This window comes from Astatotilapia calliptera, chromosome 7 (assembly GCF_964374335.1).
Source record: "Astatotilapia calliptera chromosome 7, fAstCal68.1, whole genome shotgun sequence".
Lineage (NCBI taxonomy): Eukaryota > Metazoa > Chordata > Actinopteri > Cichliformes > Cichlidae > Astatotilapia > Astatotilapia calliptera.
The window spans coordinates 7,887,872-7,914,448 of record NC_137428.1 but is presented as its reverse complement, the minus strand read 5'-3'; the positions used below and the strand labels follow the sequence as shown (position 1 = coordinate 7,914,448).

At 39.9% G+C, this 26,577-nt stretch overlaps 1 protein-coding gene across 2 annotated transcripts in view; it reads right to left on the bottom strand.

Annotated features, from left to right (window-relative positions):
* slc12a2 (solute carrier family 12 member 2) overlaps positions 1-26,577 on the bottom strand; it is a 62,164-nt gene that overhangs the window by 4,833 nt on the left and 30,754 nt on the right. The window contains exons 6-23 of one of the 2 annotated variants that reach the window (XM_026172708.2): positions 26,323-26,433; positions 25,396-25,504; positions 25,126-25,250; positions 24,810-24,894; positions 24,563-24,720; positions 24,335-24,442; positions 24,056-24,179; positions 22,359-22,460; positions 19,392-19,547; positions 17,823-17,922; positions 16,671-16,782; positions 15,437-15,577; positions 14,472-14,578; positions 8,132-8,211; positions 5,563-5,706; positions 4,017-4,064; positions 3,087-3,209; positions 767-878 (exon numbers count right to left, since the gene is read on the bottom strand). In XM_026172708.2, coding sequence (XP_026028493.2) covers positions 767-878; positions 3,087-3,209; positions 4,017-4,064; positions 5,563-5,706; positions 8,132-8,211; positions 14,472-14,578; positions 15,437-15,577; positions 16,671-16,782; positions 17,823-17,922; positions 19,392-19,547; positions 22,359-22,460; positions 24,056-24,179; positions 24,335-24,442; positions 24,563-24,720; positions 24,810-24,894; positions 25,126-25,250; positions 25,396-25,504; positions 26,323-26,433 — 2,045 coding nt within the window. The remainder of the gene's footprint in view (positions 1-766; positions 879-3,086; positions 3,210-4,016; positions 4,065-5,562; positions 5,707-8,131; positions 8,212-14,471; positions 14,579-15,436; positions 15,578-16,670; positions 16,783-17,822; positions 17,923-19,391; positions 19,548-22,358; positions 22,461-24,055; positions 24,180-24,334; positions 24,443-24,562; positions 24,721-24,809; positions 24,895-25,125; positions 25,251-25,395; positions 25,505-26,322; positions 26,434-26,577) is intronic. The other variant, XM_026172709.2, reaches the window with a different exon arrangement.

The window sequence follows — 26,577 nt, the reverse complement described above, 5'->3', positions numbered from 1 at the left end:
GTGAATGAGTTTGAAAGTCATCAAATCATAACTAATCCCCTTGAGCAATAAGGTTAAACGCACACATTTGCTGTGCCCCCAGGAAATGTTACTACTTTTTTCCTAACACACACACACACACACACACACACACACACACTCTCTCTTAGGGGCACCTCTCGTTGGTATAAATCAAAACAAACTTTCACACTTAAATATTATACTGCTATACCTTTATATTTAGTTTCATTTTATTGTATTTACGGGCCCACGCACAAAATACATTAATAAGTTAAAAAGAAAAGGATGCTTTGTGCCAGATTTAGCTACCAACTAACTTCCATCAGCAGTCTGCATTCTAAACCTAGACTAAAACTAGACTTCAGGTGCCTAAATTATGTTTTAGTCAAAAGACTAAAGGCAGAAGAGCACCGGGGCTATTTACAGCTTCCTCTTGTTCTCATCCAATGTTATGAATCCTTTTATGTTTAATAACAATTACATTTAAGTGTAATTAACAATATGACTGAATTTTAAATTCAGTTTATTTACTTAGTGCTGCTTATAACAACAAGTGTCTTTAAATTTTTAAAAGGCAATTAGAAAGAAAGTTATTATTATTATTATTTTAGATAGTTTGGTTTTGTTTACATTTTTTGGAGTGCTGGCTTTTGGTAGTATCGTTTTGATTTCAAAGGCTGAATAAAAGACTTCATAGGGTAGACACTCATTCCTTTGTACAGTACTCTCCAGTCTTGACAAAACTGTCAGCCTGTACAGTACTTACGCTCTGCGGTCGTGATCAATCCTGTTGATCTTGCCTCCAATGAAAACACGGATCTTACATTCCTTCCACCGCTTCTTATTGGTAAGAAGGTAGGGGATCAGCAGAGTCAGACCTAGATGGGAAACATAAAAACAAACCAAACTGCTCAATATACAACTTTTGTGACACAAACATTTAAGATCTGTACACTCTAAAGTCCAAACCTCAGACCTTTGGACTTTCTATAGACCAGCACTCAGTGCTGCAGAAACCGATTCATGATCCCTTTTGCATTAAACAGAGTCAAATTAAATTCAAACAGAAAACAACGTAGTGGCCCTTTTTCCCCTTCTTCTCAGAAACAAAAAACAAAGAAAACCCAACTTGACAAACAAATTTTTCTAGCATGTTTGAGATGAGCAGTTGTTGAATCTGTCACTTCAAAATGCAAATGCAACATGATGCTACCAAAATGAATTCAATCCTGATTTATAATCATTGGGAAGTGTGAAAATGACAGATCCTGTCAGAACATACTGTCTATGTGTTTTTGTGGGTGAGAGTCTGCCTTTGCGTATCAATAGGAATGCAAAACATACCAAATACGGCTTTACTTGTTTCTGCTCATCCCCATGATGCTGTGACAGCACAAAGATAATCAGAACTAGAATCTTCACAGATGTTCTTTTGGGCTTAAAACTACATATTTCAGGCTGAACATTACAGAAAAAGTCAGCAATTTAAATTTAATGCTTTGACACTTAATGTGAAACTTACAGGTGCCAGAATTGTAGAGGCCTGAGTACTTTTAGGATCTACTGCATATGCTGTCAACAGTTGTATCTGCACTTTTTAGTGCCGATGACACTTAATGTCATAATGATGATGATGAGCCAGATCTGAAGTGACACTCATCAGCTGGTGTTAAAAGCCAGAGTTCTCCCGCTGGCCCTGGTCACATCTTTACAGAGGTGGAGCCACTGCAAACTCTTACTTGCATAGAAATGTTTGCCAAGCAACGTATTTTCTTTAAGAACCAGAACGACGAGCGCACAACAACGAGCCCACAGGCTCCGACGGCTATGACTAAGCAGACCGAACCCGGGCCCAGAGACCTGAGATCCAAGAACCCCCCACACCCAAGTACCCAGCCCCAGACACTGAGAACCACCAATGCACCGGTGTGGTGGGCGGTGATGGAGATGGGGGGCCCAAGATGTTCCAAGAGAGGTTGAGTCCAAGACCCAACCTGACACACAGATGTAGACAAAAAGGCACACACAGACACAAGCATGCATGCCCACCCTCATGCACACATATACAAATGCTGAGCACCTGCCCAACGTTTCCATGGGATTAATGAAGACTCAGTCATTTTAGAAACTCCCACCATGCCGTCAGAGAGTATCTGATATTGATGCTTTTAAGCATAACTGTCGTTTGTTGTTTGAGCTAATGAATGGTAGGTCAGAGATATTGTTGCATAGTGGCTGTTTGACATCTAGCCAGGGCCAAGAGGGTGTGTTTTAACCATCCTGAGATGAAATGTAGCCCACTGGCTAAGAAGTAGTGTTGAAAGTTAGGCACATCTAGTCCTCCTTTATCCTTGGTCCTTTATAGGCATGTTTCAGCTAATACATGTGGGTTTATCTCTCCATAAGAATTTGGAAATAGACGATTCAGAGCCTGCAAACTTCAGAGAGAGGTTAATACCAAAATAGTGTACTTTAGTTTATTGAATAATCTGAAACTCTCGAGAAAGAGTCTAGTAATGCAATTACTTCAGAGAGAGTGGATTATGAGTGTCTCATGAATGCTTGGACTTTTTTGTTGCTATGATCTTTTGTTTGGTCTCATGTTGACCACAGAAAGAGACTTACTGTCGCGGTATTGCAACTGACGGTTAGAAAATGGTTAAAACATTGCAATTCATTCAGATTTTTTGAATTCAAAGTAGAAAAAAATATTAATTGGTTGATTTGAATGAGTATACAAGTGCAATTTTACACACTATACGGTTGAAAATAACATTTGTTTATGGAGGTTATTTAAACATATCGTGATATTTATCGTGTATTGTGATTTAGCCCCAAAAATATTGTGATATTAGATTTTCCTCATATCAACCAGCCCTAAAAGTAAATGTGAGTATATTACATGTCCAACTGATGCAGGCCAAAAAAACCCCAAAACTAACCTAAACTTGTACATGGTTCAGTACACAAGTAACCTAATATGTCAATACTTATGAACCTGTTCAGTATGACAGTATTTTAATAACAGACCAAATAGAGAATTTTGAGATCAATAATGGTCGCACAATAATATAACTAACAATCACCTCCATCATCAAACAGCCACCAGACATCCACTGTGCCCTTCCCCTGTTTCTTCTGGAACTGTTGGCTGGCCTCTAGCAGCCTCTGGTCGGACACATTCAGAGGTACTGTCGGGCTCTTCTTGTCTGCGGGGATGCACACCACAACAAAAGACAAAATAAAAGCAAATCTCATTAATAAGGCATAATAAAACTAATAATTTTGTGCTTGGTAGAAGTGTAGCTCAATAGGACACACACATGTCAGTTATGGACATGTATATAAAGAATATACATGCCCATAGCTGAAAATGAAGTATACAGTAGAATTCTGTTTATTGCTTGTAAGTATAGTGTTCTATTATTAGAAAATAAATTCGTTTAATTTTATTATTTAAAAGTTTTAAGTGATATAGGTACAGAATAAAAAAACATTACTACTAAAAACCAAACAAATGGAAGTGTGAAAACAGGAGAGCAGTTTCCATCCTAAGAAGAAAGCTTAAGGCAAATTAGTCAGCTCCAGAATGTGGCAAGAAAAGCAGGTGAGAGACTGAAGACAGCTTGGAGAAAACAGAAATGTTGGAACACAGGCGCACACACACACACACACACACACACACACACACGCGCCTACCTACAGAAAAACAGACTAAGTTAAAGGCAACATCATATACAGTACAGCTTTAGAGTTGGCTCACGCTAGGGACATGAGAAAGAGACATGTTATATCCCACAGCCAGGGACCTAGCAGGCCAGAAAGAAGGAACAGAGGGAAAGGGAGACAGCAGGGTGGCGACAGTATGTTAGTACAAGAGGGATTCAAAATATAGTGCGAAAAAAATGGTGGCAGAAATGAGGAGAGCATAGCAGCAGGAGTTCAGAAAAGATACTAAGATCAAAATGGAAAGAAGGGGAAAGGTTTAAGGCAACTAAATGAAGTGGATCTCCTGCCTTTTTTCAACAGGGGCTGAGTTGTAGCTTTGCCATCATCTTCATCATCTGGGAATTGAGACAAAAGGAGAGAAAACAAAAATTATAGTTAAGGTAAAATGTTACCTTGACATGCGACGTAGCAAGATGGAGTTAAGTACGTCAGGGGATACCAGAGGAAGAATCTAAAGCTGTTTGAGAGGCAGTTAACTGTAACCTCCCACAGTGGGAGACAAACAAACACTGAAATACTCTAGTACTCTCTAATAAACACACGGCTCAACCTTTTCCCTGAGTTCTAGAAATTCCTAATGTCCAACATGAACAAAACCATCAGCAGTGAGCCGAGACTGTCTGGTTACATCAAAGTGGCTTCGAGTGGCCTCGGTAAGGAAACTGCATCGAATGGAAACTTCCTGCCAGGAGTGGATTACCTTAGGATGGAAATGGAATCTGATGAGAGGAGGGAATTCGCCAAAAACTGTACAAATGACAGCACGGGTTCATGCTTTGGCAGCAAATCAAAGGATTACCCAAAGCAACCTTTACCAGACCAGTGTGTTGTTATTTTGTATACCTCAACAATTTCTAATCCAGTTCCCAAAACACTGTTTATCACGCGGATACTTTAGCAAAATAAAGAGCTGATAAAAGTATTGTTAGACAAAAATCTACCGAACAAAAAATACAACATTTGCTATATTTTGTCTCCGAATTCCTACAAAAATTGTGATATTGCTCCGAATCTTTAATGAACAATCAATAAGGTAGTAAAAGCTTAATCATGAACTATTACTAATTAGTTCAACTTTATGTTTTTGCTCTATACTACTACCATCATCTAATACTATAACATATGCCATCTAAGTATCTAATACTTAATATATTTGTGGCAATGAGAACCCAATACCAGTTCAAGGTGCTATACTATATAGCTACAGACTCTCCAATATTAGAAACAATCTAATCAATTCAACAACCCCCTATGAGAGAGCACTTGGTTGTTGAGGTGGGGCAAAAAAAACAAAAAGGAAAAGGCCAAGAGCAGAGCTAGAGTTGGGGGAAAGCAGCCATCTGCCACGACCAGCTGGGGGCTGTGGGGAAAGAGCAAAAGAGCAGACAGATTTTTGTCATCTCTCTTCACTTCTTTAAAGAAAACAAACAAACCAAACAGCTTTCATGAAGCCAGGTTGAAAGTAGCCCAGTGCTCAGGCTGCAACTGGGAACGTTCATTACTCCTCCAATCTGGAAACAATTGTACGCCTGTTTGAGCTGAATTAGTCTCTCTCTCATACGGTAACAGGGGACACACGCACACACAGCCCAAAACATATGCACAGCGGGGAAGCTGGAGCTGTGGGTCTCAGGGCAGTGCATATGTATGCTTGTGTATGCAGAATAAGGAAGGCCACTGAAAGAAGAAAACTTAAATAGTGACATGAGGAATGTAGAAAAACACAAGGCTTGCAATGCAAAACCAAAAATACAAACGCAGACGTCAATGTAAACACTACCGCACCTGGATTACAGAGAAGGATTTTATGTAGTCATACTGATGATAGCTAACCTTTCTGGACTGCTGGGCTGTTCTGGAGGCTGGTGGCCTTAGAGGATGGCTTAGAGGAATCTGCATCAGAGTCTTTGCTGGTGTCTATGGAAACGATCACGTCTTTCATCCCTGATGGCTTTTCCTGCGAGGACAGCGACTCATCTGGCAGAAAATTAAACGGAAGGGGGAATTAGAAATATACATAACAATATACTAAGCTAGTTCACATACATAATTAGTAGGGGTGCAACGATATTCGTATCGATATTGAACCGTTCGATACAGTGCTTTCGGTTCGGTACGCATATGTATCGAACAATACAAAATTTGTAATTTATTTTATCAACTTTACTTCTGACGATGCTGTCTGTGTTGAGCGCTCAGTGAATCTGCGTTCGACTACTCTGCCTAGGGTCGACAGTGCAGCCTAGGCGGAGTAGTCGAACGCAGATTCACTGAGCGCTCAACACAGACAGCATCATCAGAAGGAAGAGCGCAGGGTAAGCTAGCGAGACAGAAGTTAAGCTCTCCTTACAACATGGACCTCCCCCACTCTCATTCAGATCTGGCGTTTGGAATTATTTTGGTTTTCATGTGACGTATGACCCTGAAGGTAAGCGAGTCATGGACTAAAGTAAAACAGTATGTTGGATGTGCCATGCAATGCTCAATTACATGGGTGGGAACTAGTGTGTTAGCGCAGTTAGCTCGTTAACGTGTTGGCCGTCTAGCCCCATGCACGGGGCGATCGGCGGTAGCTCGTTAACGGAGATTTGCCGTGTTGTGGCGTTAAGGTCATTTCAGCGAGATTAACCTGAAAGCACTAGTGGGAACACAACGAATATGACTGCACATTTACGCCGACATCATCCTAGTGCAAAGACAAGTGGAAGCAGAAAAAAAACAAGCAAGCATGCTGCTAACTTTAGCCGAGTCATTTAGACAGCTGTTTAATATGCTGCTGAGAATATAGCCCAGAAAAAGCGGATAGTATAGCTTTTATTTTGGAAAGAGACATTTCTCTGTAATAAACTCTCTTTTCCAAAGATGAGTGATTCCTCAATCAGATACAGGGCTTGCAATATCGCTAGCCCGACGTCCTGGGGCTAGCGATTTTTTCAGTCGGGGTACCAAAATCTATCTCTTCCCTGCCCGTCGGGCTATTGTAGGAAAAATATATGTCAATGCTTTTGCATTCTTTCGGAAATGTAGCTGGGTAATTATGTCATTGGGTGAGCCACTGTCAATATGTGACATATTGAAATCGCGTTTGAATTTGCGCTTGTTTTTTTGCTTTCACTTTGCAATCGCGCGAACTGTGTATAGAGAGCGACAGCACTGATCTGTGAGTGATGATAATTTGTGCACCAATTCCTCTGACATCGTCTTATTAATCGTTAGCTTACTATGCAAACATGACAAGTGAAATCTCCCGCAGCTTAAACATGTGAGAGGTTGATCGCGCAGAGAATCACTGAGCTTATGTGAGTGCGCGTGTAAAAGCAGCAGGATTTATATTTGACTACGATGACCTGGATGACTGAGAACCTTCACAGACAGATATATATTTTAGTTCTGCTGAGCCAAATAAGACAGGTCAGGGTGAAGAAGTGACAGCCAAAGAAAAGCTTACCACAAAACGGAGAAGTTATGACAAATCAGACTATAAGGCAAAAAGAAAGTGCAGCTTTATGGTTTCATGGACAAAAGAATTTCTGTGGCTGCAATATGACGAGCTAAATAACCAGGGCTGCACATAAGTGGTCCACAGGTGCGCATTCGCTGTCAAAATAAAAAACACGCACAAGGGTTAGGGTTAAATTTAAAAACTGTACTTTTGAGTTAAAATATATATTTATAATTTTAATAAATGACAAATTAAAAAGGCATGAACATTTTTTTTGTATCGAAAAAATATCGAACCGTGACACCAAAGTATCGAACCGAACCGAACCGTGAATTTTGTGTATTGTTGCACCCCTAATAATTACTACAGCAATCTTATGACCAGGCTTTTTTAATTTGTGGTAAAATCAAATTATTCCAATTCTTTACATTTATTCACTAAGGTTGCCAACCTGCAAGTTGTTCTTGAAGCAAAAATGTCAAATATTTGTTTGCAGCCACTCAAAGATGTGGATTTGATGAGTTTTTCTGCCACACAATGCATATTGACAGTAAGTATAGACAGTTTATTACACATTGTGTGCCACTGTGCTGGGACTTTTGGTCAGACAAAACCAGATGTCACCTCAGTCTGTGGAAAACTATCATTTTTTCCACTTGTAAGTTTTCATGCTTAGTATTGTGAATGTGAACATTGTATGAACTGATGTGTTCGGTTCCAAACTGGAACGTCAATCAATGCTTGAAAATATCTTAAGACTGATAAGCAGACTGAAGAAGAAGGAAATATAATGAATGCTTATTCTCCTTCTAAGTTGATTTATGTGATGCTATGTGATAATACTGGAAAAACACTCAGCTATATTTAATTAACCTTTATCTGTATGTAATCTGAGCTGATGCTACATATGTACTACAACAGTGTTTTTTTAGAATAAGCTGCTCTGCATGTGTTTGGTACCTTGCCCTTGGATATGGGAGACATCCAGCCCCTCTTTCAGTCGCAGGATAACAGCACCAAACTGGAAGTCAAAGGCATCACTTCAAAGGAAGGGGGAGAAAAAAAAAAGGTTCCCATTAACAGTGGACTGAAGCAATTTGCCCTCAACTAAACAAAGACAGTAAGAAACCCACAGAGTATTTAAGAAAAAAGATAAACAAGCACACAAGAAGACTCAAACATCGTTCTCAATGCCACAGGTTGTAGTATTGTATTGCACTGGACAACATACAATGGAAAATAAAGGGCAAATTTTTAAGCGTATTAGCTTTGATTTTAATACTATCGGACTGAACAATCTGTGACATTCAGCTCTAATGCTATAATCCTCGCATTACAATGAAGAACCCATTCACCTCAAGTCTCACATGACTGCTTTAGAGTTCAACAGGACAACAGATTTCTCATGGACTTGTTTTAATCCAAGGGAGATCAAAAAGATCAAAAACATGACAATTACACTCTATCCCATAATGGCTAGCATGTTTCTACTACTGTTTATGTAAAAAGAAGTTTTTGTATACATTGTATTTGAACATATTTGAATAATATCAGTAATATCAAAAACAACCGATTCTGTTTATCTAGAAGCGTTTTCAGTGGGAGAAACATTTTGTCATCATGTAAATTACTTCAGTCTGAGCTGACTGGAGGTTTCCCAATATTACAAAATGTACATTTGCATAGTCAAAGGAGCTTGCAAAGAAAAGCGTCTGGACTTCTTTAAGTTACTTGAAGACGTTTCACCTCTCATCCGAGAAGCTTCTTCAGTTCCAAGGTCAAATGGTGGAGAGTCCCAGATATAAACCTAGTGGGAGTAACCCCCCACAGAGGGACAAAAGGACCCCCTGATGATCCTCTAATCCCCTGAGCCAAGGTGTGAGTCCCAATCAGCCAGAGTTTCGGGTGAGTTCATTGTGAAACCTGGCCCCACCTTATCATGCGAATTCCTGAGGTCAGATGGCCCAGGATGTGAGTGGGCGTTAAGGCGTCTGGGAAGGGATCTCAAAACTGGATTATAGATGGCAGAGAGTTGGTATCGTAAACACCAACTCTCGGTGGCGGAGGTTTACGACACCAACTCTCTGCCATCTATAATCCAGTTTTGAGATCCCTTCCCAGACGCCTTAACGCCCACTCACATCCTGGGCCATCTGATCTCAGGAATTCGCATGATAAGGTGGGGCCAGGTTTCACAATGAACTCACCCGAAACTCTGGCTGATTGGGACCCACACCCAGTTTCACACCTTGGCTCAGGGGATTAGAGGATCATCAGGGGGTCCTTTTGTCCCTCTGTGGGGGGTTACTCCCACTAGGTTTATATCTGGGACTCTCCACCATTTGACCTTAGAACTGAAGAAGCTTCTCGGATGAGAGGTGAAACGTCTTCAAGTAACTTAAAGAAGTCCAGACGCTTTTCTTTGCAAGCTCCTTTGACTATGATGACCTTGATGACTGAGAACCTTCACAGACGTACATTTGCATAATGACCAAAACTAGCACCACTGACTAACAATGAACCGTGGTCAGGTTCATGATCATTAATATGCAAACTGTCATAAACATTATTCAGTGGCCATTCACAGAGATTTGGGGAATGGCTCCAATCACAAACTTGTAAGAAAGAAAGATGCACCCTAGACATTTGTCAAAGCTGGGAAGACACCTAAAGAATGCTTCAAGCAATCCAGAGTGAAAGACAACTGCTGTATAGAGCACACAGCAGTTGTATAGAAACAGTATGAGACAGCTGAGATGCATTTCCTCTAATCATTGAGTCTCTGTGGTTTTAAAACCCCAAAACATGCTGTGTCAAAAATGGGTCCATCCCAAGGATGGGGTCAAACTGCATAAACAGAGTAACATAGCGTACGCTGTTAAGTGCCAAAAGGATTGCTATGATTTATACATCGGGGAAACCAAACAACCTAAGGGGATTGGGACAACACAGAGGAGCTAACTCATCAGGCCAGGACTCTGCACTTTATTTACACCTAGACGCTCTCAGTGATGAGGATGTACACATCATGGACAGAGATGAACGCTGGTTTGAGCGCGGAGTCAAGGAGGCCATTTACGTGAAAAGGGAAAGACTATCTCTGAAACGAGGAAGGGGCCTAGACATCCAGATGAACAGAATCAACTTTTTGGGAATGAGAGGAGTTGTTAAGGATATCATTAGTTTTTCTGTTGGTAAGCTGTTTTTGCTGCTGTGAGCTACCGTTAGACTCTGTTAGTTGTTATTAGCTGTTGTTAGTGAAATATGTCTGTGAAACTTCTCAGTCATCCAGGTCATCGTAGTCTAAGGAGCTTGGAAAGAAAAGCATCTTACATTAAATTATTTAACTTAAATTTCTTGAAGATGTTTCACCTCTCATCCGAGAAGCTTCTTTAGTTCTAGGAGCAACTGGTGGAGAGTCCAAGATTTTTAAGTCCTATGGGAGTGTACCCCTCATGGATCCTCTACCTAATCACACCAGCCAAGGTGTGAAAACTAGAGAAGGCACGATACCACTTTATGTCCAATACAGATACCGATATCATAAATTTGGATACCTGCCGATACTGATATGAATCCAATATAGTGTGTTTTTTAATCAATAAATCAGTTTTTTTGTTGTTTTTTTTAAATATCTTGCTGCATTTTGTATAAGTTCATACTCAAGTCTTGAGAAAAAGTAAAAGAAAACAAAAAAAAAAACAAACAAACACTAAAGCTATTCTGTTATACCTGTATGCAAAAAAATACACTGCACCCAAAATATTTCATCGTTCAGCAATACTGATCAATCTAATGAACTTAAACCTACTCCATCCTCCCTATTCTGGTATTTTAAAGAGTACTTAGCGGAAATATTAGGAAGAAAGGCAGAAAGAAAGGCAGAAAGGCAGAAAGAAAGACAGAAAGAAAGAAAGACAGAAAGAAAGAAAGACAGAAAGACAGAAAGACAGAAAGACAGAAAGAAAGAAAGAAAGAAAGAAAGAAAGAAAGGTTCCCAAAGGAAAAAGTACTAGCTTACTAGGGTATATTAGACTTACCGTATTTTCACGACCATAAGGCGCACTTAAAAGTCTTAGATTTTCTTCAAAAAGTACGGCGCGCCCTATAGCGCAGTGCGCCCTGTGTGATGTAAGGAGGACGTAGTAGAGAACACCATGAGAACGCTAAAGGGTGAAGTGTGGGCGCAACCCTGAAAATGGCAAAGAGACACGCTTATGAAGCACAGTTTAAACTGAAGGCCATCAGCTACGCGGAGGAACATGGAAATCGAGCAGCGGCGAGAGAATTTAAGATTAACGAATCGATGGTTCGCAAATGGAGGAAGCTAGAAAACAAGCTCCGACAGGTCAAGAAAACGCAGCTGAGTTTCCGCGGACATAAGGCGAGGTGGCCCGAGTTGGAGGAAAGACTCGAGCGGTGGATCATCGAGCAAAGAACGAGCGGGAGAAGCGTTTCGACGGTCACCATTCGGCTAAAAGCAGTTTCACTTTCACTTTTTATGAAACGGTGCCATTTTTCCATCCGGACCAGGACTACGGTAGCGCAGCAACTTCCAGCGGATTATAAGGAAAAGCTGGCCATCTTCCGCTCCTACTGCAGCAAACACATCGGCGACAAAAACATCCAGCCCAGCCACATCACAAACATGGACGAGGTCCCGCTCACTTTTGACATCCCGGTGAGTCACACTGTGGAGAAGAAGGGGACCAGCACGGTAGCGATACGCACAACGGGGCACGAAAAGTCTTCTTTTACTGTTGTGCTTGGCTGCCATGCTAATGGACAGAAACTGCCGCCTATGGTGATTTTTAAGAGAAAGACTTTGCCTAAAGAGAAGTTTCCAGCAGGAATCATCATTAAGGCAAATGTAAAGGGCTGGATGGATGAGGAAATGATGAAAGGGTGGCTGAGGGAGGTGTATGTAAGGAGACCAGGTGGTTTTTTCCACGCATCACCATCGCTGTTGATCTGTGACTCTATGCGTGCCCATCTCACAGCCGATGTGAAAAAACTAGTGAAACAAAGGAACTGTGAGCTTGCTGTCATTCCGGGAGGCCTGACAAAGGAATTCCAACCACTGGACATCGGTGTGAACCGGCCGTTCAAAGTAAGGCTGCGAGCGGCCTGGGAGCGATGGATGACCGATGGAGACCACAGTTTCACCAAGAGTGGAAGGCAGCGCCGGGCGAGTTACGCCACAATTTGCGAATGGATTGTAGATGCTTGGGCTAACATGTCTGCTGGCACTGTTGTTCGAGCTTTCGCAAAAGCCGGCATCATTTCCGAGGAGCCGCACGGCACGGAAAGTGACTCTGACAGTGAAGAAAGTGAACCTGGCATGTTTGATGGAGATTTAGCGCAGCTGTTCAATTCAGACACAGAGGATGAGGACTTCGATGGGTTTGATTGATGATAAAAATGTGAGTACCAAACTTTGTTTTGCTCCTGCTTTATTTTTAAATATGCACACTTGTATGCTTGTGTGTTGTTGATGATGACCATTACTGGTAATAAAAATGTGAGTAAGGTACCGAACTCAGGTTTGCTCCCGCTTTATTTTTAAATACGCATACGGTACTTGTATGCGCCCTATGATCCAGTGCGCCTTATGTGTGTGTTAAATACAGTAATGGCACACATAACTGAGACTGCGCCTTTTAGTACAGTGCGTCTTATGGTCGTGAAAATACGGTAATAGTTACTATATACAGTAATGGACTTCTATACATAAAACTTTGGGTGTAAGATTCAGATAATTATTTATTAAAAGCTAGACATTTTAAATGAGAATAAGAAAAAAAAAGAGTATTTCTTTGTGCCCCCTTTTCCCTGTTCATGCCCTATCGGCCCCCCTGGCATAACTTTGCTAGACCCGCCCCTGCACAGTTACCAGCAGTCAGCTACGTAGAAAAAGATCCTGGTGTAGAAAGTAATATTAAATAAATTCTAAATTCTAACTGATCATTGACCAGTTTCACGATTGAAGTAGCAACAGGAGAGGGAGGGAGAGAGAAAAGGCAGTCGCTCCATCGGTTGTTAAGCTTAATGTGGGAATGCTTTTCAAACATTCAGAGATGAACTTACACACTTGCTTTACTTCCCTCTGGGATCACTTCCTCGGAGATGAAATGCCGGTTTGGTAGCAAGGCTACAAATGCTCAAACAGACCGCCGAGAAGTCTCGCACGCCACCGCTGCTCTATCACGTGAGCACACTGCTCTGACGTGCTAAGGTTATGAGGTGAGTTACGCCATGTCGCAAGTTTTGTGAGGTGCTTTCATGATATTTAATGGATCGGATTACGTTTTTTTTATTTATTTATTTTTATTTCTCTCCGATATCCGATCCAGTAATTTAGGTCAGTATCGGACCGATACGCAATATCGGATCGGTCCATCTCTAGTGAAAATGGGTGTGGGTTACAATCAGCCAAGGTTTCAGGTGAACCCACTGTGAAACCTAGCCCCACCCTATCATGTGATTTCCTGAGGTCAAACAGCCAAGAATGTGAGTGGGTGTTAGTGAAACTTTCTCTGAAGTGGATCCAACATTGCTGGACTCACATTCCTAAAGAATGAACCATCGTACCCTGCGAATGTGTAATCAAACTGTTTAAGGAAAAGTGTGATTTTTACGACACTCGAGCCCAAAATTACCTGGCAAAATGTTAGCTTATAACGAGCTGCTCTAATGGCCCTGCTGACAGCTGAGTTCTATTGGCCTCCACGTTTGGGGTACTAAGAGTTTGGCGACATGCACAAAACAGGATATGTTGTAAGAGAGACATCGTTCCCAGCCACTGAATTCAAATATGGTGAGAGAACTTGGCAGCTTCCAGCATGGACCAATTGTACCTTTTATGTTACCTAGAACCTATACCACTGAAAATTTTATAAATCTGTTAGGGTGAAATATATGAAAAATATAAAACGTACAATAACCTGCATGTGTGTGCATACCATTAAACTACGAAATATTAGTTTATTAGTGTCAACAACAAAATTGTTGAAGCACCTTTTTGATTTAATCACAGCATTCAGTCTTCTTTTGTACACACCTGCCAACAATTACAGAGACCGATTAGCCCTATGTAACATCCAGCTGTCCTAGTAGGAGTTTCCTGACATTTACCGAGTTGCGTACTAAAGAAAAATTCACGGTTTGTAGAACACTTACAAAGCAGGAGGGTATAAAATTTCCACAGCATCGGATGTACCATCGAACACAGTGAAGACTTGTCGAAAGAAGAGAGTGTTTTTTCTTTTATATAATTCTTTTCTTCTCTTATTCTACTTACTGGATCATGCTGATGTAAGTCTCCACATTCATCATGTCCCCATCCCTCCAGTCATTCTTGAAGCCCAGAACAAGGGTGTTTGGCTTGAGGCGGCCAAGACCAGCAGCCTTGATTGGACCAGGAACAGGAATCGCAGATTAATCATTTCTTAAATGTGGCTCATTTCCAAAGAATAAGCAAAACTATGAGTGTGGAGCAGGAAATAAAAACAGTTCAGTCCATACAGTGTTCAGCCTTTCACTTGGGTTATGAGTCCAATCTTAAAGGAGACTCATATTATCCACTCTCAAGTTGGTTACCGATAGCAAATAATGTGTGAATAATTACTTCCAGGCACCTTACTCCTCAGTCCTGAAAATAACCAGTCTCACTTTCACTACAGTAATGCACCTGGGCTACCTTATGCAATTTTATGCCTTTTACTGCAACACCACATCTCTTTTTTTTTTTTTAGCATCAAATAATCATTAGCTTCAACTCACTGTCTTAATCTTAATAACTTGTTGCTATGCTCTTGAGTGTTAATAGTTTTATCCAGATTTTCAGTTATTTCTGTACATACTGTAGATCCCAATATACTTTACATAACTCACCATAATTCACAGGAACACATTTGTTTAAGGAAATGACAGCCTTTTAAAAATTATCTTCCAGTTAGTACTGCTATTTATGTCACAGCGTCTGTGTGAGTCACAGCATGTGTTCTTTTCATTGTATTTTGGGAATAATAGTTAATGTTTCAATCATGGATCTGCATGACTGGTCTAGTCATTGTCAGAAATATTAGTTAGTTAAACTTACCAATAATGTACAACATCATTTACCAGTTCAAGTATTATGCCCCAACCTCTACTACTGATGGCTCGGCCCAACAAACACAAAAAAAAAAAAAGTACTTGAACAATGCTTCCGTGCAAAGAGTTAAGAACAAACACACAACTCTGAATAGAATTTAGTTTTCCTACCTGAAGCAAGTACTGACAGCCTTGTTTTAGGTCCTCAGCAAACACTGGCGTGTAGAAGGCTTTGGTCTCGTTCTTCAGCAGCCAGCGTTGGTAGCGTGCCTGATCTGTGGCAAGCTCTTTGAAGTTTGGTCTTCTATAGCCCTATGGAGACAGGAGGCCAAATTAACAACAGCCTTAAATTTATCAGTGTTGGTATTGTACAACAAATGACCACAAATCTAAGTTTCAAAGATGAAAAGATGCGAATTTCAACAACTTTTGATGTGTGAAAGTTAAACAGAAGAATTTAATGTGCGGCTCAATCACCTGCTCTGAATCTCTGCCTGCATTTGTGACTTTTTCGTTCAGTACTCTGCAGTACTTATTTTTAAAATACAAAAGACCAGGCTATTCCAAATCGTTCACTAGCTTTGTGTGCAACATTAGGGCTGTGCGATATGATGATATATTAAAACGACATATTGTACTCTATCGTTTATTTCATGCTGTCGAAAACTCTTCACTGGAATATGTTTTTCATTGCTTTCTAGAAAAAGGAAAAAAAGTCCCCACCACCATCCAAATAAATAAAAGGACAGATTAAAAAATAGAAATGCACAATGTATCACCAACTGCTGCACCTGCAAGAAAAATAAACATAACACCTGGAACAAACATTGGAAAATGTGCAGGTACATAAATTGATCTTCTATGGTTGTGTGTGCGCATCTGAGGACAGAAAATTGGCTTCCTACTAAACATGTGGGGACCAGCATTCACTTATGGGGACAAAATGCCAGTACCCACGAGTGTGAAGGCGTGTTTGATGCTCAAAATGTGCTTTTAGTGTTAGGGTTAAAATTAGCCTCAACCTTACCATAACCTGAGGTTAGGGTTAAGCATTGGTTTTTTGATGGTTAGAGCAAGGGAACAGGGAAAGCATTATGTCAATTAGATGTCCTCTCCAAGATATGAAAACACCTTATACACATTTCACATTTTTCTCCTGGTTGCCCCTGCATTGGCTCCACATCCTACAGTCTAAGAACCACCGATGCAACCAAATCCAGAGGCTCCCACAGTATATCAAAGTCTTCTTTTATATTGCCTGCTAATCAGTGCTATGTGGTTTAAACAGTTTGGTGAAGAACTGGATGAATCTAGCTAAAAACTGACTTTTAAACAGCAATTTGACAGCTAATTCATCAGTAGCAAAAAACAAAAACAAAAAACAAGCCAAATGACATCTGCTCACCGTGCGAATATGGCCGCAGATCATCATGCCTACATTCTTGGTGAAACTGTGGACCAGATCCAGAAGGGCAGGACGAGAGTTGGGATAACCAGTCATCACCAAACACTGGGGTCTGCAAAAAGACACATATGAGAGAAAACATCCACCAAGTCTGCATCTGCATCATCCTTTACCACATCTATAAAAGCAGAGAAGGGACGCCATATTTTGCCAAGTTTACAGAATTGTTTGATTTTATGCTTTATGTGTAGCCAACTTTTCATTTGACCTTCCCAGTAACCTTTAGTCTTCTTAACACACAAACACCCACACCCATATACAGTCAGACACCAGAAGCAGAGCAATGAACATCAAAGCAAATATGTTAGCATGATAGGATTATTGGACACAATACAGAGGCAAGAACAACTTCAGAGGAACAAAACAAATTCTTGAATTTTGAAGATTCATCCTTTTAAACTACTGCTTGGTTTTCTGCCATGAGAAATGTGCAGTAAATCCACAAAACAATTACTGAGCCAATTTGTTACATGTGCAAGCTTTAAGAGAATGAACACATGCACACAACATGAGGCCGCATATATAAATATACTCAATAAATTTCAATACATTTGAAAATTCATCATCTCCCCCTCCACAAAGTCTCTACTTTTTCCCCATATGATGGTAAATTATTTAAATTGTTTCATGAAACACTAAGGCCAAGTTATTATCATGTCAAATTTTGTTCTTCTCAGGCTGCAAAAATCCAGAGGTGAACGACTGGCTGAAGAACCACAAAGATTGCGACACATGGTGCAACGTCAAAATCACTGCATGGCACTCACAACGATGTGAGCATAAATCGAGCATAGCAGCTGAGCTAAACCTAGCACAACACGACGATAAACAATTGACAGAAGTTTAAAGAGACTCTGGGAATGAAGAAAACCCATCAACTAACATGACGTTGGGGAAAAATAGATTAGAGGATAACATAACCAGATGTCCATAAGCATCCAACCGAGAGCTACCAAGCAATCGCTTTATATGTGGACCGAGCTTGAGTGTTTATCAAGCATGGTGAGTAATAATATTGTGCTTCCATAACTCAGATGCCATCTACACTTGCAGGCAAGAATGGTTCAGCTCAATCACGTTTGTGTTTGGTACCTGAAATTCTTGATGTGGTCCTCCACTCCACTAAGGTGCAGAGTGTGGGTCAGGGCCTGGTGGTAGGTCAAAGCCTGGGTTGATGAGCCCCAGTTCACATCTGGAATGGAGGACACATGCAGGCAGAAACACAGTGGAGTTAGCAAGTGTGTTTATGGGTCAGATTGCTGGACTAAAGGCTACCTGACCCATGTGGTGTTAACGTCAGTGAAAAGGCCTAGTGTATGTGTAGCTGCATGTCAAACTGAGTGTTCTCACAGATGTGTTTAGAACTGTATAGCCAGCTTTTAGTTTAAAGAGCTGCCCCACTCAGATTATGGATTCAAAACCAGAACCTTCTTGGCTGACATCCCAGAAAGTTGATTCTGTTCATCTGGATGTAGCATTTTCAGTTTGAGAAACAATTTGCCTTTCTTCTCTCCTGGATCACTTGGAGCATTCTTTAGGTACATTTAACATATATCAGCTGGGATAGCTACATTTGCTCAGGGCCTTTTTGATATGATGTTCTTCAGCTTCCCTCATGGCTGTGTCTGTAGGGATGGGGCTCAGTCTTTACTGTAGCATCTTACAATGCTGTGATTGCAGCCATTCCCCAACTTCCAACTCTTTGCATATCAATGATCACGAAACTGTCTCACTGTTAGTCAGTGCTGCAAATTTTCATCGTTGTGCAAATGTATAATAATAATTTATAGCCATTAGGGAAATCCGCAGTCAGTCAAGACCGAAGAACTCACTTGGATGAGTAGTGAAACGTTTCTCCCATTGAACACGCAACATCCAGATAAAAAGAATCAATTTTCTGGAATTTCCTTACCTGGATGATTGAGCACAAACCAAGATTCCTTGCTGAAAGGTAAAAACCACTAACCACTACACTACTGTCCACCTGATTTATGAACTTATATTATTTCTGTTTGCAAATTTCACACTAAAGGTAAACCATAAACACCTCAACATTTTTGGAAAAAGCCAGAGATATGTAGAGGTTCCATAAAAGACTGAGGTGTGCAGGGACTTTTAAATTAACCAATCAATTTAATGCAACATATTCCTTATGCAAATGAATTCAATACAATAAAATTGTATTTATACAGCACAAAATCAAAACAACATTTGCCTCAAGGTGCTTTATATTGTAAATTGAGACCTACATTAATACAAGAATACAAAAAAATTACAAAATTCCTATAAGACGCCCTATCAGCAGACACTTGGCGAGAGTGGGAAAGAGAAATTCCTTTTTAAAAAGAAAAATCTTTAACAGAACATGGAGGAGAAACCATAGGCAGGTTAGGGCTAAACACCATACTGTGGACAGAACACTGCTTATTATCAAAATACTTCACAGCATGTTATCTTAAATCATGGTTAACTGTCATCTTACCTTCTCTCTAGTGTCTTGAGACAACTGTCGTTGTGAACTGGTGCTACATTAATAAAACTCAGCTTAACTAAATGACAACCAATATATAATTCTTATATCATATTGGTACTTGGTAATTATTTTACTCCATAAAAAAAGTGAGGAATTTTTGGCCAAATTTGGCGTGCTCTCCAACTCACCTGGCTTCTTGTGACTGACATAGATATACAGAGCCATAACAATGACATTTGTAAGAAGGGCAGCTGCCCAGTTGATGACAAACATCACCCCACAGCAGAGAATGGCTCCAGCAAGGGAAACCCACATGTTGTAGTATTTGAAGCTAGGTCTCCAGCCTGTAACATCGATGTAAATTAGTCACAAAATAGCAAAATACATTTAAAATGCCACACAAACAGTGCTAGTCACATATAAGGTGCAAACAAAAAGTTCCATAACTGCTCCAGCTGGGTATGAACATGGTCGTGTGCATGAAACATGACCTTTGGCAATGACAATGAAAGCTTATGTTATTCTTGTTGTGACTATTTGCATTGGTGCATTTGTAATTCATAACATGAGAGCAAAAGAACCATTGTGTTGAATTCTACGAGCATTTACTTTAAAAGCAACTCAAGATTCTTCATCACTGGTAAGAAGAGTTGGGTCTAGTTATGTTAGACCCCAGAGCAGCCCTTAGTGGGTGGATCTGCAGTCAAAACCAAAGAAGGCTCATCAGGTCAAAAGCAATTCTGACATGGTGAAGGAGATCCAGATGGTACCGCTGAGCACTTCAAGTAAAGCAGTAGGACTGACTGCATCAGTCACTGTATCAGGGTACAAGGTGACAAGGGCTTTTGCTTTTTATTGGAGCAGTCACAAAACTTTTTGATTTCATTTGATACAGTTTAGGTATTATGTGCAAAAATTAGAACTGAAAACTGAATTAAATTCAGTTAAGGCTGAGTAGAAATTCTTTTTCAGACACTTCAGCTGGGAACAAATTAAATAAGACCAGCAATGTGGGAGGTTAAAGAACAGGAAACGTTGAGTCAGCCTCCATTTAAAGAAGCTTATTATAAAACGGTCAATGTTGCTGTTAGAGAGGAGGGATAATGTTTCAGATGGATCTAGGCATATGTTTGGGTTAAAGAATGAGTTGACAGTCTACTAGAAGTTATACGAGACATTAGGGACCATATTCATTCATTGGACAGTACAGTAACTAGAATAGTGGGATTTTAGTGATGGAATACAGTTGGTGTGTGTTTGGTTACACAATGACAGAGTCTTTAAAAAACAGGACATAAAGGGTACATTGACAGTGTCGTTCCTGAGTCTATGAAGGGACTTTAGGAGTCCCAGAAATGAGAAAGTAATTGGCCCTGAACTGAAAGTAATGTTTGTGTTCCAAAGAGAGAAATCTATTACACCATCATACTGTTTCTGTACTCGCTAAATGAGTCATGTACCATTTAGGTCCATGTAATTTTATGACCTGCTGGAGGAATAGGAAAGAGAAAAATAATCTGTACCTGCAGTTCTGCTAAGGCTTTGGTTTGTCTGTGTGTGTGTGTGTGTGTGTGTGTGTGTGTGTGTGTGTGTGTGTGTGTGTGTGTGTGTGTGTGTGTGTGTGTGTGAGAGAGAGAGAGGGATGAGGGGGTGTAGAGAGAGGAGAGGGTGTAGAGAGAGGGGGAAGCAAAGAACTCAATATACGCCATCAATAAATGGTAAATGAACTGATTCGTATATGGAACATTTCTACTCTACATGATCACTGAAAGTGCTTTATACAACTCGCCCCCTGGGCTTTTTTTCCCCCCTATGCAAGTGCTTTCTAACTAACATTCACACATATTCTTATTCCGATGGATACATTGGACAGCAACTTTGAGTCGGTATCTTGCCCAAAAATTGCAAACTGGAGCAGCCAGGGATCGAGCCACTAACCTTCCAGTTAGTAAATGACCTGCTCTACCTCCTGAGCTACAGCCAGACGCATCACTGAATTTGTCATCAGTCTACAAAGTGTGACTTCACCAAAGTTAGTTTAAAAAAAAAAAAAAAAAAAAAAGGAAGAAAAAAAAAAAGAGAACTTTCCCTTATCAGTAGCTGAATCTATTTGTTCAGTTTTGTATGCATTTCTGACACTTTAGTCACTAGAATAGAGAGATGGGTACCAAGGGAGCAGGAGACCATCTTATCCCACCTAAGATTTATGGTTACTAATCTTAACAGGTAACACATCAGATATACCACACACTTTTTCCACAAATACTAAAAGACTGCATCATATAGATGGATTACTGTAGAGAAATAAGAAGTAAAAACAAGAACATGAGTATCAGCCATTTTTGAAAATCTCCCATTCTGGGCAGTTTGAGATTTTTGACTTTAACTGAGGTTCTTCTTTCAGACAAGTGGAGGTAAATAGTCTAAAAACAACTTTCATTTGGCTAGCCCTTTGTGGTTGACAAAGACTAACATTAGAGGAAACAGACATCACCTACCTTCTTGTATAACAGTACTGTCCCAATATAGTTACAACATTAACCTCATCATCACATTTTGGGTTATTTAGACCAAAATACTGAATTTTGCTCTACAAGGGCCTGATATCCACTTACGAGGACATTATACTGCTCCTGTTCTATCAAAATTTTAAACGAATATGCTCATATGTGGCTCTCATTTTTCTTAAAAACAAAAATAAGGCAAAAAAAAAAAAAAATCTGTTAATTCTTTGTTTTTACATTCATCAGGCCCCAATATGTCCAAATATCAAAGAGAGATTAACAATGCATGCAGTGGAAGAGTTTGGGTCTTAGGAGATTAATGACAATATGCTTTCTATATTTATGATCAACTGTCCAAATTGAATTTTCTTTGTCTAAGATGCATCAACTTCTAAGCCTAAATGTATTCAACCACCTAACCTCTGGTATGTCATCAGTGTGAATGACCTCTCTTATGAGACACACATCAGGACAGTCTCATTGAAAACCAGTAACTGGTTTTTAAAAAACACAACATTATACCTAATGACATGAAGGCTTCCTTTTTACAGTCTGGATTAGGATGACAATAACTTCCTCTATTGTCTTAATATGTTGATCAAGAACTTTATTATGCTTAGATTCTCCCATTTCTAAATGTACTGATCTTACCTGGTGAGTTAGCCAGTGATGCATGGAACACGGAGAAGTTGATCAAGGCATATGATGCCAAGAAAAAGTTGGAGATAATGGGTGCAATAGTGTTCAGCTCAGCTGCAAGAAGAAAAGCACCAGTCAACTCAGAAAAGTTAAAAATTTCACCTGTGATTTTATGTCCAGTCAAAAAAACAAACAAACAAAAAAACAAAACAAAACCCTTTGAATAAACACTCAAACTCTCAGGATGAAGACAGTGAACATATCGGCTGCTGCTGACTCCAGCATGTGGTCATGCAGTGCGCCATTACTGTAAAATCTTAAATATTTAGGCATCTAAAAAGGTAAAGTTTTCAACAGCTGTTGTATCAATATTAATTTAGTTCACTGGTCTGTAAAAGTGTTTTTATTAGGAGCTTGCAATAAAACAAACAAACAAAAACTACAGACAAGAGTTATTGTCAAATTTTAGACCAGTTGCCATGTTCATAAAACTGACAACACTTTAGGATGAATTTCAGAGGACAGTAATGACCCTGGTTCTGTATCAGTTCAAGCAAACAAAGAATGAAATGTGGAGCAGAGCAGCTGAATCAGGTGGGTTTCAGGCCTACAGAGGGGGAGGTGCCAATATACAGCTGCAGACTGGGGCTGAGCAGTGTGAGTGCTGGATGAGAGAGGCCCTCCAGGTCCGCTCAAGAGGTCGCAGATGTGGACAAGACGTAAAATGTAACCATTTTACAACAATTTATTACACTGTGTTATCATTATGTGTCTTATTCTATTGTTTGCTGGTTCAATCCTTTTCACATCAAGCCCTCTGTTTCATTATATTTATTTTAGCATAACTAATACTACACGTTATCCAAGGTTCATTTGAAAGTTTTCCATGATGTTCTTCTTCTACAATAATTACAATATTTAGACTCGTCAGGTTTTAAAACCTAAACTCAAATAAAGGGGGTAAAACAAGTATTGAACACATCACCAGTTTTCAAAGTAAATAAAGGTGCTACTGACATGAAATCTCACCAGATATTGGCAACAACCCATCCAATCCAAACATACAAAGAAGACTGTGTGAAAAGAATGGGCCAAAAATCACATCTGAGCCATGCCTACGACTAGCTTTCCCATACAGGAGGCATCTTGAAGCTGTCATCGCCAACAAAGGCTTGGTTTGAAGTATTAAACAAATTTCAGTAAGCGGCTTTAATACTTGGAGATCACACAGGGTTTCTTTGAAAGTGTGGATTGGATGGTTTGTCACCAACACCTGATGAGAACATCGTGTCAATAGCACCTTTAGAAATACATTTACTTATTTATCTATTTTACTTGCTGTATTTTAGAAAGCTGACAACATAACTTTTTTAAGAAATGACTTCTTGGCCATTAGTTCTTCTGTTTCAGCATGGGGTCAAAAGTCTCCCTTTGGTATAGAGTATTTTTCTGGGTATAGATATCGTGATTAAAATTCTAGTATCATGACATCATTCTAAATGTCCCTTAGGCAAGGGCACAGTACAGCATGCACCAACGTGGATTTTTTCTGTTTAGAACAAACACTGCGTGAAAACACCGGTTCTCACAAAAGAGAACAAGGGTTCTGAGAACCACGGTGCTCTTACTTTCCAGCTAATATTTTTGTACGGTTGTATGTGATCAAGTATGAAAAGCAACCAGCGAGCAAGCAATGAGTGAAGCCATACCAATGAGGATAAAGGCCAGACCGATACCGAAGGTCAGGATGTATCCTCGTAGGGGTTCATTGTTCTTGCCGTAGCCTTTGGCAAACATTTGCAGGCCAGGATAGATGTTGTCCTTACACAAAGCCTGCGGAAACAAAAGCCTTTGTGTTGTCTCACTGGAGTTTAAGCTGTTTATAATCAAACGCTATAAGAAAAACTAATTAAATCATTTACATTTTTCCATCACTCAATACTGCAATTTATTATATACAGTACTTTAAAGCTTGGATCTGATCTTACCTGAAAAACTTTAGGTGCACTAACTAAAGAGGCCAGTGCTGAGGATAGAGTGGCAGAGAAGATGCCAGCAGTGATGATGGGCCCAAAACCAGAAACAAGGCTCATAACCTGAACAAAAGATTACATGTAAATTGAAAAGTTAGATGTCTACATTAAAAAAACCATTAACATTCATGTTCTGATAAAGTTGTTTTGTAATATTCATATTCTTTTACACTTATTTGATACCTGGAAGTCCCTATGCAGTCCATAGCGGCAGGTATCCTCATTCTTGCAGGTAGAGAAGTCATAGCCAAATTTGCAGGCAGCAGTGGAGCAGTTTGCCATGAGGTGAGAACTGATTGTGTCATTCACATTTCCACTGGCATCTCTCAAAATACAGGAGCCTAGTTTTTAAAAAGTATTATCCACATATTAGATTTTGTATTTAAAAAGGATGTGACAACCTTGGAAAAATGCAGGTACTATACACCACCTGTTGAAATAGCAACACCCAGGTAGACTATCCCTGTGATTAATATGGCTAGAAGGGTCCCTTTGGGGATGGCCATCTGTGGGTCCTGCAACAACCAACCACAACAACATTTTAAGATTACAATATATAACTGGATACAAGGCTTTAAGATGAGTACATCAAATCCTACAGCCAATTCAACGCTATGAGTTCCGTCTCAACAGCCTTAATCAGTGGAAGCATAGTCATATTCACCTGCACAGTACAATCTACAAAGTAAACCTTTACTTGGTTTGACACTATATCAACATTCATCACATGGTTGCACATGACTTACAGCAAGGTCTCCTGAAATGTTGGCTCCAGCCAGAATACCAGTGGCGGCGGGGAAAAAGATGGCAAACACAGAGAAGAACGTCTCTCCTCGGAAGTCTGGACCCATGTTCTCCCACATTATTGAAGCTGACAGAAAAAAGATCAAAGGCCAACTGTGACACAGCAGTGTAAAAGCCAACATGAGCCCTCAGATTTATGAGGTGTTTCTTATATTATTTTTTAACAAACAAACAAACAAACAAACAAACAAACAAACAAACAAACGTCCTACCATCATAGCCCAAGAATCCCTTAGCTTCCTTTGACTTCATAGGAATGAAGCTTCCAATGAAATAGTTGAAGATGGCTGTGACAAGGACGACGAGTAAGAAGATCTGGGCCTATAGGAAGCAATTAAAACCAGTGTATTAATGTGTAGTAGTTAAATCGACTACACCTGTAGTATATCTGCAGGGTTGTCCGAGTCTCATGTAAACATTGGTCTGGGATGATTTGGTGTCTTCAGTATTTGGGATTGCAATGTACCGATTCCAAGTTACCACAGCCTTCATAGTAAAATTCAGTGCAATTCAGTTTTATTTATATAGCACCAACTTACAACAACTCGTGTCTCAAGATACTTTATGTTGTAAGATAAAGACCCTACACAGCAATAACACAAATATAGCAATAAAACCGTTTTTGGCTGCCATGCTTTGAAAAACTCACTCTAAAAGCTTTCCAGCATCAAGCAAAATTAACAACATTGGAACAGAGGCAAGCACACGGGCACATCATGCACCAACATGGGCTTGTTCAGTTTAGAGGGGGAAAAAAAACCCAAAGGACAAAAAAACAAAACACCCCATCAAGGCAGTATGAGATCACTAGAGTAAGCAGCAACAGAATTACAAACATTTTCCAGCTTTCTAAGTTGCCAAATTTTGGAGTGTAATCCTGTATTGGTTTAGCTTGCGAAACTTGCTAACAGCTTGCCAAGTAAACTGAAGATTTTCGTGTTACCTTCAAATTTTGATTTTTGTGTGGACCCCCCACCTCCCAACACCAACACAATCACACATGCACACAATAAGACCGAACTTAAGTCTTTATAAAAAACAAATTTTACAACCAGTGAGTGTCACTACTTTGGCTACATTCATGTTTTATGTAGTTTCATATAGGTGTAAGTTTCTATGAATTGGGATGTTGTGCATACCTTGGCCTCCCACTCCATTCCTGCTACAGAGATGCCCAGAAGAATGATTATTGTAATGGTGCCAATTATTCTGATATCGTTGACTTCATCTGTCATGACGGCATCCATACCCTGAGATACAATACAAGGACTTGGTAAATTGAATGACAATAATCAGCAAACAGTGTTTTGATATGTGCTTTTCTCTCTCAATGATGCCAGGACAACCCACTCCTGCTGATCACTGATCAGCCATAATTAGCAGCTTTCTTGAAT